The 14,848-nt window shown below is 46.7% G+C and overlaps 1 protein-coding gene across 4 annotated transcripts in view; it reads right to left on the bottom strand.

Moving 5' to 3' along the window:
* The window catches only part of LOC144505264 (G protein-coupled receptor kinase 6-like), a 226,085-nt gene that overhangs the window by 189,389 nt on the left and 21,848 nt on the right, over window positions 1–14,848 (bottom strand). For all 4 annotated transcript variants that reach the window (XM_078231310.1, XM_078231311.1, XM_078231313.1 and 1 more), the window contains exons 4-6: window positions 5,175–5,252; window positions 4,845–4,945; window positions 630–722 (exon numbers count right to left, since the gene is read on the bottom strand). In XM_078231310.1, the coding sequence (XP_078087436.1) occupies window positions 630–722; window positions 4,845–4,945; window positions 5,175–5,252 (272 nt within the window). The remainder of the gene's footprint in view (window positions 1–629; window positions 723–4,844; window positions 4,946–5,174; window positions 5,253–14,848) is intronic.

Genomic DNA, 14,848 nt, shown 5'->3' with positions numbered 1-14,848 from the left:
GCTGACAGATACAGTAACATTCAGAGAGGGGAAACTATTGGCAGATGCAGTAATTTTCAGGGAGCGGAAACGGCTGACAGACACAGTAATATTCAGAGAAAGGAAACTGCTGACAGGTACAGTAATATTCAGAGAGTGGGAACTGTTGACAGATACAGTAATATTCAGACAGAGGAAACTACTGACAGATACAGTAATATTCAGCATTGGAAACTGCTGACAGATACAGTAATATTCAGAGAGTGGAAACTGCCGACAGATACAGTAATATTCAGAGAGGGGAAACTGCTGACAGATACAGTAATATTCAGAGAGTGGAAACTGCCGACAGATACAGTAATATTCAGAGAGTGGAAACTGCCGACAGATACAGTAATATTCAGAGAGGGGAAACTGCTGACAGATACAGTAATATTCAGGGAGGGTAATCTGTTGTCAGACTTAGTAATATTCTGAGAAAGTTGTTACTGGTGACAGAAACACTAAAATGTAGATACATTGAGCTTTCCCACTGAAGTGCCATCTCATTTCAGTCTCAGAATTTGTCCCAAACACAAGCTTTCCTTTGCGGTTCTCCGCTGAGTGTGTTTGGGACAGCAGCATCATCAGTACTTCTGGTCAGAACTCACCTTTCCAGAAACTTCCATTGGAGAAAGCGATTGAAATACGGACTGTCCAGGTAATCAGCAAATGGTGCCACACTCAGAAAATCATGGACCAACCTTGTGATGGAGAGAATGTGCAACATGAGAAAGGATGTCAGATATACAGGGAATACAGCGGAGACACGCAGTAACTGGACATGCTGATTGTCACTGTGGGTCTCACTTGTGCCACAAAATGGTAGGATGCTATTAGAATAAATATATTGTTTTGTACAAGTAAAATCAAATGCCATGTATTTTGTAAATCATGTCTGGTCAGTACCTAAGAGAAAGGAAAAAACAGGGAACAGAGTGTTCTTTGCAACTAATACAATTGGTAGTCAGGGTGCTCGGAGTCAGAAAGCAGTTTAGATACAGATGAAGTGTTGAAGCAGCCGCCACCCCCAGGAACCAGATCAGCCAGAGACTTGGGGCAGAAGAGAAGGGGAGGCAGCCATTCTCAAGAAGCAGCTTCAGCTAAAAATAGTACCAAAGGCAAATCAGTTTGTGCGAAAGATCGGTTTCTTTGCTGAATTGAAGACCATTCCCAAGTCCTGGTTGCTAAAGCTGTACAGTGTGATAATCACTGGCTACATTTGACCAATAGGTTTATGGTTGTTCTTTGGAAACGGGGGTCTCAGCAGAGTTTAGGATTACAGGGAAAACAGATACTTTTAGATTTTCAGTCTTTGAGGGCTATGTGCTTACTGTTAATGTGTGAAAATATAAGGTTGGCGTGTATTATCTTTCTTCTACTGTAATAAATACTTTTGTTTAACGGAAGAGAGGTCTGAGTTTTCACTGTTTCCGCAAACATTTCTTGCTAATAATAAAAAAAACACCATATTAAACTAATGTTGCAGGTTGGAACAGTCTCGCTCATAACATCAGTGGGGTTTCATAACACTTGGATAACTCAGAGCTACCCTCCTCAATCCTTTATTCCCTCATTCTTAGCTCCCAGTCAAACCTCCAGACTCACTTCCCACGACCAACCCAGCTAACCCTTTGGTCACATAGAGCTGGGTGTTTCTGAAAAACAAAGCCATTTTGTTGAAGCTTATATCTTGCATTCATCACGACAATGAGAAGAATAACAAGCAGCTATGTGAACACGACACACGACAGCGCAGAGTCGCTGAGCAGAAACTGATAGCCAAGTTCCGCACACACGAGGATGGCCTCAACTGGGATCTTGGGTTCATGTCACACTATCTGTAACCCCCATGACTTGCCTGGGCTTGCAAAATCTCACTAACTGTCCTGTCTGGAGACAATACACATCTCTTTAACCTGTGCTTAACCCTCTCTCCACTCACATTGTCTGCACCTGTAAAGACTTGATTACCTGTAAAAACTCGCATTCCAACCATTTTCTTGTAAATTGAGTTTGTATCTTTATATGCCCTGCTTGTGAACAGAATTCCCACTCACCTGATGAAGGAGCAGCGCTCCGAAAGCTTGTGGCTTGTGCTACCAAATAAACCTGTTGGACTTTAACCTGGTGTTGTTAAACTTCTTACTGTGTTTACCCCAGTCCAACACCGGCATCTCCACATCAAGAATAACAATGTCAGGGGAAGGAACAACATTATACTGTATGAGAAGAGGATGCTGATTGGTTGGCGTGTGGACTCAGAGGTGGATACTTAGCGAGACCTTGGTGTCTTTGTGTATTAGTCGCTGAAAGTAAGTGCACAGGTACAGCAGGCAGTAAAGAAGGCAAATGTTAGGTTAGCCTTCATCGTAAGAGGATTTAAGTATAGGGATAGGAATATTTTACTGCAATTGTACAGGGTGTTGGTGAGGCCACACCTGGAGTAGTGTGTAAAAAAGCAAATTACTGCGGATGCTAGAATCTAAAACCAAAAGAGAAAATGCTGGAAAATCTCAGCAGGTCTAGAGCATCTGTAAGGAAGAAAAGAGCTGACATTTTGAGTCCAGATGACCCATTGTCAAAAGGGTATTATGTGCAGATTTGGTGTCCTTATCTGAGGAAGGATGTCCTTGCTATGGAGGGAGTACAGCAAAGGCCTACTAGGCTTATTCCTGGGATGGCAGGTCTGTCATATGAGGAGAGACTAGGTCGGTTAGGATTATATTTATTGGTGTTTAGAAGAGTGAAAGGGGATCTCATAGAAACTTTAGCTCTTGGGGCTAAAGAGATCAAGGGATATGGGGGAAAAGGCAGGATCAGAATATTAAATTTGATGATCAGCCATGATCAAAATGAATGGCGGAGCAGGCTTGAAGGGCCAAATGGCCTATTCCTGCTTCTAATTTCTATGATGTGGAGATGCCGGCAGCCTGTTCCGAAAGCTCGTGGCTTTTGCTACCAAATAAACCTGTTGGACTTTAACCTGGTGTTGTGAGACTTCTAATTTCTATGCCATCGAGAATGCAGTTGGGGGTCCTTGTGCATGAGACGCAAAAGCCCAGTCTGCAGGTACAACAGGTGATCAAGAAGGCAAATGGGATGTTGGCCTATATTGCGAGGGGGATAGAATATAAAAGCAGGGATGTCTTGATGCACCTGTACAGGGCATTGGTGAGGCCGCAGCTGGAATACTGTGTGCAGTATTGGTCCCCTTATATGAGGAAGGATATATTGGCATTGGAGGGAGTGCAGAGAAGGTTCACCAGGTTGATACCGGAGATGAGGGGTTTGGATTATGAGGAGAGGCTGAGGAGATTGGGTTTGTACTCGTTGGAGTTTAGAAGGATGAGGGGGGATCTTATGGAGACTTATAAGATAATGCGGGGGCTGGATAGGGTGGAGGCGGAGAGATTCTTTCCACTTAGTAAGGAAATTAAAACTAGAGGACACAGCCTCAAAATAAAGGGGGGTCGGTTTAAGACAGAGTTGAGGAGGAACTTCTTCTCCCAGAGGGTGGTGAATCTCTGGAATTCTCTGCCCACTGAGGTGGTGGAGGCTACCTCGCTGAATATGTTTAAAGCGCGGATGGATGGATTCCTGATCGGTAAGGGAATTAAGGGTTATGGGGATCAGGCGGGTAAGTGGTACTGATCCACGTCAGATCAGCCATGATCTTATTGAATGGCGGGGCAGGCTCGAGGGGCTAGATGGCCTACTCCTGCTCCTATTTCTTATGTTCTTATGTTCTTATGGTGACAGACCAGTCCAAATTCAGGCCTCTGACTAGAATCTGGTACAAATGACATTGATGTAATATTTAACCTCAAAATGAGCACACAGATCTACCCCTTCACTAAGATCCCCTGCAGTAACATTACCCAATTCTGACCCTGCCTCAACTCATCTGCCGCTGAAACCCTTGTCCAAGCATGTGTTACCTCCAGATGGGACTATTCCAACACATTCCTGCCTGCTTCCCGACATTTTGCACTCCGTAAAGCTGAGGTCATCCAAGCCGCTGCTGCCTGTGTCTTAACTCACAACAGCACCCATTCCCCTATGCCCCGTGTTCACTGACCAACACTAAACACATGCCAGATTTTAAAATATTTCAAATCCCTCCACAGCCTCACCGCTTCCCATCGCTGTATCCTCCTCCAGCTCCCCCCCCCCACCCCTCCTTATCTTTGCAATTTCCTCCAGCCCCTACAAACCTCTCTATCTCTAACCTCCTCAGCCTCACACCCCACCCTATTTTGGTAATCCCCTCCAGCCCTGTCTATCGCTGTGACCTCCTCCAGTCCTACAACTCTCCCTATATTTGTAATCCCCTCCAGTTCCAGAACCCTCCCTATCTCTGTAATTCCCCCCCCACCCCCCCACCCCCCCACTCCTACAATCCTCCCTATTTCTATAAACTCTTCTGGCCCCACAACTCTTGGTGCCCCACAACTCTTGGTGATGTCTGCATCCCTCTAATTCGAGCCTCATATCCATTACCAATTAGAATCGCTCCACCATTGGTTTCCTTGTCTTTAGCCTCCTGGCTCTGGAATTGGGTCTTTAAACCTCTCCATATCTCAAACTCTCTTTTCTCCTTTAAGATGCTCCTTAAACTGATCAGATGCACAAGGATCTCTCCATCTTATGTAGCTTGATGTCAGATTTTGCTTGTTTTCAGCCCAGAGTATGATATGAATGGAATTTTGCTGCATTGATCGGAAGAAAAACACTGCTGCAAGTGACGTGGACAATGTGAACCATTGACTTGTCAGTTTATGAAGTGTGAGAGTTGATGCACAGCTTCTTTCCACCACACTTACTTGTCACATTCTGTGAAGAGCTCCTTGCAGGCTCCATTTTGCAGTTCCTGTGAACAATGACTCCTCAAGTTGTTGGGTATTTCCGCTATATAATCAGGAGACTAAAGAAAAAATAGAGAAGTTCAGTACGAGAGAACCTTCATTTTGAACCTCCTTTTGGTGTGAAAATGTGAGTCATTGTAGAGATGAATATCAGCTCGGCTTCCGTCTCAACCAAAGAGTGTGCCACAATCTGCACTCAGAGCTCCTGGGTCTGTCACCATTTCACACAACACAATATTGTTTACTCCACCTGTGTTTTGAGGGGCAGGAATGGAGGCAATGCTATACCTTGGGGTTTAGGAATTTGTTCACCAGGCATTGGCCACAATCCTTCCGCTTTTCATCAGGAGTCACCTCATAGTCTGCCTAAGGAGGAAGCACAGACAGATCATTATCATGAACACAGAAATAGACCACTTAGCCCATCGAACCTGCTCCATTCAATCTGATCATGACTGATCCTGGGTTTCAACTCCACTTTCCCGTCCACTCCCCATATCTCTTCATTCCCTGAGAGACCAGACATCTCTCTGTCCCAGAATTAAATCTACCCAACAATGGAGCATTCACAACCCTCTGAGGTCGAGAATTCCAAAGATTCACAACCCTTCCATTTCAATCCAACTGATCAATCCCTTATCCTGAGACTGTGCCCCTGCTTTCTAGATTCCTCAGTCAGGGGAAACCACCTCTCTGTATCTACCCTATCAAACCCCTTCAGAATCATGAATGTTTCAATGTGATCACCTCTCATTCTTCTAAACTCCAGAGAATATCGACCTGATTTACCCAGCCTCTCATCATAGGACAACTCCCCACAAATTATAATGGGAAACAAAGGAAGGGCAGAAGATTTGAACACATACTTTGGTTCTGTCTTCACAAAAGAAGTGACAAATAACCCCCCAGAAATGTTAGGGAACCAAGAGTCCAGTCAGAGGGTAGAACTGAAGGAAACCAGTATTAGCAAGAAAATGCTGCTGTGGAAATTAATGGGGTTAAAGGCTGACAAATCACCAGAACCTGATAATCTACATCCCAGAGTACGAACGGAAGTGGCCCTGGAAATATTGCATGCATTGGCGGTCATCTTCCAAAATTCTATAGACTCTGGAACACTTCCTAGAGATTGGAATGTGACAAATGTAACTTAAAAAGGAGGGGAGAGAAAAAAGAGAATTACAGGCCAGTTAGCCTGACATCTGAATTGGGAAAGATTATAAAAGATGTGGAGCAGGGAATGGGGGGAGGAAGAGAGGCGATTCTCCCAAACAAATCCGGGTAAAAACTGGAGTAACTCCCGCTGATTTTATTAGCAGGATTTTTCAAAATGAATCTCCCACACTCTGAGCAGCACAGAGTGCCCTGGTGTGATTCACATTGAAAATCTGGGGGCAGGGCCTATTCCCGCTGGAGAGGCCAGCAGCATAGCACTGAGCGGGTTACTGTGTATGCGCTGATCTGTCAGAGTGGAGATCAGTGCATGCGCAGTGGCCCCGCACAGTCGGCCTCCCGATTGCTGGCCAGCCCCATGACCCCTCATTGCTCCCCTTGCTAACCCGTCTAGCCCCCCCCGATCGCTGACCTGGACCTCTCCGGGTCAGCACCGATGTTCTCCCACCCCAACCCCCCCCCCCCCCCCAATACCCCCGATCTCCCTGACCCTCTCCCAGGCAGTCCCAACCCTCCCATTCCCGGCGACCCTTCCCCCCTCCCCCGGATGGCCAGCCCGATCACCGCCTCCCTCCCTCTGCCACCGATCCTTATGCAGAGTGACAGTGAGACCCCCCAACCAATTTCCTCTCGAATAAACCCGCTCCAATATATCACACCCCTCTTGCCCCACCCCCTAGGTCCTGCCCGATGCCCGGTGGGCAGTGCCAAGATGCCCCTTGGGCAATGTCGGGGGCCAGGCTGGCACTGCCAGACTGGCACTACCCAGGAGACATCCCCCGCCCCCCGCGCCCTCTGTTCCCTCCAGCAGGGTTGGGTCACCTGTTCTCTCCAGCAGGGTCAGGTCACCTGTTCCCCATTTGTGGAGAGCAGAAGTAAACCCCGCTGGAATGAACCACTCCTGGCAGGGGTGGGAATGGGGAAAGATGCTAGTTGGCCCAGAAACTTCGGAGCGCTCCGAAAGCTAGTGACTTTTGCTACCAAATAAACCTGTTGGACTTGAACCTGGCGTTGTGAGACTTCTTACTGTGTTGACCCACAATGCCATTAGGGAGGAAATTCCAGCATTTTGACCCAGAGACTGAAGGAACGACGATATATTTCCAAGTCTGGATGATGAGTGGCTTGGAGGAGAACTTGCAAGTGGTGGTGTTCCCATGTATCTGCTGCCCTTGTCCTTCCAGATGGAAGTGGCTGTGGGTTTAGAAGGTGCTGTCTAAGTATGTTTGGTGAATTGTCACAGCGCATCTTGTAGATAGTACACACTGCTGCTACTGAGCATCTGTAGTGGAGGGAGTGGATATTTGCGGATGTACTGCCAATCAAAGGGCCGCTTTGTCCTGGATAGTCTCAAGCTTGTTAAGTGTTGTTGGAGCCACACCCATCCAGGCAAATGGGGAGTATTCCATCACTCTCCTGACTTGAGCCTTGAAGATGGTGGATAGGCTTTGGGGAGTGAGGAGTTGAGTTACTCGCTGCAGAATTCCTAGCCTCTGACCTGCTCTTGTAGCCACTGTGTTTCTGGTCAATAGTAACCCCAAGGATGTTGACAGTGGGGATTCAGTGATGGTGACATCGTTGAATGTCAAGGGGCGGTGGTTAGAGTGTCTCTTATTGGTGATGGTCATTGCCTGGTATTTGTGTAGCACAAATGTTACTTGCCACTTGTCAGCCCAAGCCTGGATATCGTCCAAATCTTGTTGCATTTGAACATGGACAGCTTCAGTATCTGAGGAGTCACGAATGGTGCTGAACATTGTGCAATCATCGGTGAACATCCTCACTTCTGACCTTATGACGTAGGGAAGGTCATTGATGAAGAACTGAAGATGGTTTGGGTAAGGACGCTGCCCTGGGGGATTCCCGCACAGATATCCTGGAGCTGAGCTGACTGACCCTCAAGCTCACTCCTCTTCACCAGACTATGCCCTACAACTGGGGGGTTTCTCAATTCACCGGATGGACAGCACGGCAGCCTCGGGCAAGGCGAAGGGAGGTGGGCTCTGCACCAACACCTGTTGGTGCTCAGACATTCCAACACTGGCAAGTTTCTACTCTTGGATCTGGAGTATTTGACCCTGAAATGCCGCCCCTACTATCTTCCATGGGAGTTCAACTCTGTTATCCTGACAGCAGTTTACATCCCACTCCATGCAGATGTGAAGACTGCGCTTGATGAAATATATACCACCACAAACAGCCTTGAGATGAAACATCCCGAGGCCTTGTTTATCGCGGCCAGTGACTTCAACCAGGCCAATCTCAAGAGTGTCCGACCAAGATACCATCAACACATCCCCTGTCACACCAGAGGCCCAAATATCCTTGACCACTGCTACACAAACATCAAAACATGCCTACTGCTCTATCTCCTGTCCTAACTTTGGCAAATCAGACCACAAGACTGTGCTCTTCCTCCTGGCTTACAAGCAGAAACTGAAATGGGAGAAGTCGTGCAATGTTGGTCTGAGGCAACAGATGATCTGCTATGGGATTGCTTCGAGTCGGTGGATTGATCAACATTCAAGAACTCAGCGACCAACCTGAATGAGTTTGCCACTACAGTAACAGATTTAATTAGTAAGTGTGTAGAAGACTGTGTGCCAAAGAAGCTAATCCAACCCAACCAGAAACCCTGGGTGGGCAGGGATATCCACTGCCTACTGAGGCGTCCAAGTCGGGTGACCAGAAATTCAGATACAATCTATGGAGAACAATCAGAGATGCCAAGTGATAATACCAGACCAAGCTAGTGTCCCAGGCTAGCCACACGAACACCCATTGATTGTGGCAAGGTCTATACAACATAACAGGCGACAAGGTGAAGATGGGGAAAATCGCTTGCAACAATACATCCCAGCACAAGTTCAATGCACTTTATGCTCATTTTGAGCAGAGGGTCAGAGAGAGGAAGTCATCTGTCCCAACAGCCTTAGTTGAACAGATATCTGAGGTCACCATCGCAGATGTCAGATGGGCCTATTTGAAAATTAACCCACAGAAAGCGATTGGCCTGATGGAGTACCTGGACAAGTACTTGGTGCAGGAGGGAGGGGTTCAGGTACTTAAGCAATTGGGGCTCGTACTGGGGAAGGTGTGACCTCTATGAGAAGGATGGTCTACACCTTAATCAGAAGGGGACCAATATCCTGGGGGGTAAATTTGCTAAGGCCATGCAAGGAGGTTTAAACTGATTCGGGGGGGGGGAGGGATCCTGAGTAGTGGGGCTAAAAGTGAGGGATGCATGGATGGGGACTGCAATGCACGGCATTGCAGAGGTGGGGTGGAGCAGGGTTTGAAATGTGTATACTTCAATGCCAGGAGTATTCGCAATAAAGTGGGTGAACTTGCAGCGTGGATCAGTACCTGGGACTTCGATGTTGTGGCTATTTCAGAGACATGGATAGAGCAGGGGCAGGAATGGATGCTGCAGGTCCCGGGGTTCAAATGTTTTAGTCGAAGTAGGGAAGGAGGTAGAAGAGGGGGAGGGGTAGCATTATTGGTCAGAGATTGTATCACAGTGTCAGAGAGGAGGTTTGATGAGGACTTATCTGTTGAGGTAGTATGGGCGGAGATTAGAAATAGGAGAGGAGAGGTCACCCTGTTGGGAGTCTTTTATAGACCTCCTAAAAGTTCTAGAGAGGTTGAGGAAAGGATTGCGGAGTCAATCCTGCTTAGGAGTGAAAGTAATAGGGCAATTGTTATGGGGGATTTTAACTTGACTAATATTGACTGGAATTGTTATAGCTCTAGCTCGTTAGAGGGGTCAGTTTTTGTTCAAAGCGTGCAGGAAGGTTTTTTGACTCAGTATGTAGACAGGCCAACTAGAGGTGAGGCTATATTGGATCTGGTGCTGGGAAATGAGCCAGACCAGGTGCTAGACTTGGAAGTTGGTGTGCATTTTGGTGATAGTGACCACAATTCGGTTACGTTCACCTTAGTGATGGAAAGGGATAGGCATGAACCTCGGGCCAGTGGTTTTAGCTGGGGGAAGGGTAATTATGAGGCTATTAGGAGAGAATTAGGAAACATAGGTTGGACTAGGAGATTACAGGGACTGGGAACGTCCGACATGTGGAGTTTTTTCAAGGAGCAGCTACTGCGAGTCTGTGATAGGTATGTCCCTGTCAGGCAAGGAGGAATTGGTAGGGCTAGGGAACCGTGGTGCACCAAAAAAGTTTCTTTGTTGGTTAAAAAGAAAAAGGAGGCTTATGTTCGGATGAGACGTGAGCACTCGGGTAGTGCACTAGAAAGCTTTAGATTGGCTAAGAGGGAGTTGAAGAGCGAGCTTAGAAGGGCTAAAAGGGGACATGAGAAGACTTTGGCGGATAGGGTTAAAGAGAATCCTAAGGCGTTCTATAGGTATGTCAAGAACAGAAGGTTGGTTAGGGCAAGTTTAGGGCCAGTTATAGATGGCAGAGGGAAGTTATGTGTGGAACCGGAGGAGATTGGTGAAGCATTGAACCAATATTTCTCTTCGGTGTTCACGCAAGGGGACATGAATATAGCTGAGGAGGACACTGGGTTGCAAGGGAGTAGAATAGACAGTATTACAGTTGATAAGGAGGATGTGCAGGATATTCTGGAGGGTCTGAAAATAGATAAATCCCCTGGTCCGGATGGGATTTATCCAAGGATTCTCTGGGAGGCAAGAGAAGTGATTGCAGAGCCTCTGGCTCTGATCTTCAGGTCGTCGTTGGCCTCTGGTATAGTACCAGAAGATTGGAGGTTAGCGAATGTTGTCCCATTGTTTAAGAAGGGGAACAGAGACTTCCCCGGGAATTATAGACCGGTGAGTCTCACTTCTGTTGTCGGCAAGATGTTGGAAAAAATTATAAGGGATAGGATTTATAGTTATTTGGAGAGTAATGAATTGATAGGTGATAGTCAGCATGGTTTTGTGGCAGGTAGGTCGTGCCTTACTAACCTTATTGAGTTTTTTGAGAAAGTGACCAAGGAGGTGGATGGGGGCAAGGCAGTGGACGTGGTATATATGGATTTTAGTAAGGCGTTTGATAAGGTTCACCATGGTAGGCTTCTGCAGAAAATGCAGATGTATGGGATTGGGGGTGATCTAGGAAATTGGATCAGGAATTGGCTAGCGGATAGGAAACAGAGGGTGGTGGTTGATAGTAAATATTCATCATGGAGTGCGGTTACAAGTGGTGTACCTCAGGGATCTGTTTTGGGGCCACTGCTGTTTGTAATATTTATTAATGATCTGGATGAGGGTATAGTTGGGTGGATTAGCAAATTTGCTGATGACACCAAAGTCGGTGGTGTGGTAGACAGTGAGGAAGGGTGTCGTAGTTTGCAGGAAGACTTAGACAGGTTGCAAAGTTGGGCCGAGAGGTGGCGGATGGAGTTTAATGCGGAGAAGTGTGAGGTAATTCACTTTGGTAGGAATAACAGATGTGTTGAGTATAGGGCTAACGGGAGGACTTTGAATAGTGTGGAGGAGCAGAGGGATCTAGGTGTATGTGTGCATAGATCCCTGAAAGTTGGGAATCAAGTAGATAAGGTTGTTAAGAAGGCATATGGTGTCTTGGCGTTTATTGGTAGGGGGATTGAATTTAGGAGTCGTAGCGTTATGTTGCAACTGTACACAACTCTGGTGCGGCCGCACTTGGAGTACTGTGTGCAGTTCTGGTCCCCACATTACAGGAAGGATGTGGAGGCTTTGGAGAGGGTGCAGAGGAGGTTTACCAGGATGTTGCCTGGTATGGAGGGGAGATCCTATGAGGAGAGGCTGAGGGATTTGGGATTGTTTTCGCTGGAAAGGCGGCGGCTAAGAGGGGATCTTATTGAAACATATAAGATGATTAGAGGTTTAGATAGGGTGGATAGTGATAGCCTTTTTCCTCTGATGGAGAAATCCAGCACGAGGGGGCATGGCTTTAAATTGAGGGGGGGTAGTTATAGAACCGATGTCAGGGGTAGGTTCTTTACCCAGAGGGTGGTGAGGGATTGGAATGCCCTGCCAGCATCAGTAGTAAATGCGCCTAGTTTGGGGGCGTTTAAGAGATCCGTAGATAGGTTCATGGACGAAAAGAAATTGGTTTAGGTTGGAGGGTCACAGTTTTTTTTTTTTTTAACTGGTCGGTGCAACATCGTGGGCCGAAGGGCCTGTTCTGCGCTGTAATGTTCTATGTTCTATGTTCTATGTTCTACTTAGATCCTGTGGGGAACAGCTGGTGGGGGTATTTGCAGACATCTTGAACCTCTTCTTACTCCGATCTGAGATTCTTACTTGTTTCAAGAAGACGACCGTCATCTGTGTACCAAAGAAGGGATACCAAAGAAAAGCCAGGCAATGTGCTCTATGGCTCAACACCTGGAGGTTCTGACATCCATCATTATGAAGTACTTCAAAAGGTTAGTCATGGAACCATCAGCTCCAGTTTTCCAGATTGCCTGGACCCACTACAGTTCGCCTATCACTGCAACAGCTCCACAGCAGACATCATCTCCCTGGCTCTACACTCAACCCTAGACAACCAGGACAAGGACACTTATGTCAGACTCCTATTTATTGACTAGAGCTCAGCCTTCAACACCCTTATTCCAACAAAACTCATTTCCAAACTCTGTGGTCTAGGGCTCTGCTCCTCCCTCTCCGACTAGATCCATGACTTCCTAACCCATAGACCGCAAACAGTAAGAATAGGTAACATCTCCTCCACGATTATCCTCAACACTGGTGCCCTGCAAGGCTGTGTCCTCAGCCCCTTACTATACTGCTTACACATTTATGACTGCGTGGCCAAATTCTGCTCCAACTCTATTTTCAAGTTTGCTGATGACACTACCGTAGTGGGTCAGATCTCAAACAATGATGAGACAGAGTATAGGAAAGAGATAGAGAATTTGGTGAAAGGTACAATGACAATAATCTCTTCCTCAATGTCTGTAAAATGAAGGAGCTAGTCATCGACTTCAAGAAGCATAGTGGAGGACATGCCCCTTTCTACATCAACAGTGTTGAAGTGGAGATGGTCGACAGCTTCAGGTTTCTGGGTGTCCAGATCACCAACAACCTCCACGCCGACCGTATAGTTAAGAAAGCCCACCAACATCTCTAATCTCTCAGAAGGCTAAGAAAATGCAGCATATTCACTACGACTCTTATCAATTTTTACAGGTGCACCATAGAAAGCATCCTTTCCAGTTGAATCACAGCTTGGTATGGCTTCTGCCCTGACCTAGACACAAGAAACTACAAAGGGGTGTGAACATAGCCCAATCCATCACGCAATCCAGCCTCCCATCCACTGACTCAGTCTACAATTCCCGCTGCCTCGGCAAAGCAGCCAGCATAATTAAGGACTCCACACAACTTGGACATACTCTCTTCCACCTTCTTTCATTGGGAAAAAGATATAAAAGTCCGAGTCTAAGATCACTTACCAATCAACTCAAGAACAGCTTCTTCACAGCAGTCATCAGACTTTTGAATGGTCCGATCATATATTAAGCTGATCTTTCTCTACACCCCACCTGTAACTACAACACAATATTCTGCACCTTCTCCTTTCCTTGTCCCCTATGTACTTGATGAATGGTATATTTTGTCTGTATAGGGCAATAAACAATACTTTTCACTGTATGCTAACACATGCAAAAATAATAATGAATCAAATCAAATAAATCAAATCAAATACAGAACAAAGAGACACTGGCTCCAGTGCACAGACACACATACAGAACTAATAGACACTGGTTCCAGTGCACAGACACACATACAGAACTAATAAACACTGGTTCCAGTGCACAGACACACATACAGAACTAATAGACACTGGTTCCAGTGCACAGACACACATACAGAACTAATAGACACTGGTTCCAGTGCACAGACACACATACAGAACTAATAGACACTGGTTCCACTGCACAAGCATATGTACAGAACTAATAAACACCGGCTCCAGTGTGCAGACACATGTACAGACACATATACAGAGCTAAGACGCTGGCTTCACTGCGCAGACACAGGTACAGAGCTAATAGACACTGGCTCCAGTGTGCAGACACATGTACAGAGCTAATAGATACTGGCTCCAGTGTGCAGACACATGTACAGAGCTAATAGACACTGGCTCCAGTGCGCAGACACATGTACAGAGCTAATAGACACTGGCTCCAGTGTGCAGACACAGGTACAGAGCTAATAGACACTGGCTCCAGTGTGCAGACACATGTACAGAGCTAATAGACACTGGCTCCAGTGCGCAGGCACATGTACAGAGCTAATAGACACTGGCTCCAGTGAGCAGACACATGTACAGAGCTAAGACGCTGGCTTCACTGCGCAGACACAGGTACAGAGCTAATAGACACTGGCTCCAGTGTGCAGACACATGTACAGAGCTAATAGACACTGGCTCCAGTGAGCAGACACATGTACAGAGCTAATAGACACTGGCTTCACTGCGCAGACACAGGTACAGAGCTAATAGACACTGGCTCCAGTGCGCAGACACATGTACAGAGCTAAGACGCTGGCTTCACTGCGCAGACACAGGTACAGAGCTAATAGACACTGGCTCCAGTGTGCAGACACATGTACAGAGCTAATAGACACTGGTTCCAGTGCGCAGACACATGTACAGAGCTAATAGACACTGGCTCCAGTGCGCAGACACAGGTACAGAGCTAATAGACACTGGCTCCAGTGCGCAGGCACATGTACAGAGCTAGTAGACACTGGCTCCAGTGTGCAGACACATGTACAGAGCTAATAGACACTGGCTTCACTGCGCAGACACAGGTACGGAGCTAATAGACAC

Source organism: Mustelus asterias, chromosome 16 (assembly GCF_964213995.1).
Source record: "Mustelus asterias chromosome 16, sMusAst1.hap1.1, whole genome shotgun sequence".
Lineage (NCBI taxonomy): Eukaryota > Metazoa > Chordata > Chondrichthyes > Carcharhiniformes > Triakidae > Mustelus > Mustelus asterias.
Note: the sequence above shows the minus strand (reverse complement) of the source record. Positions and strands in the feature narration are given on the sequence as shown.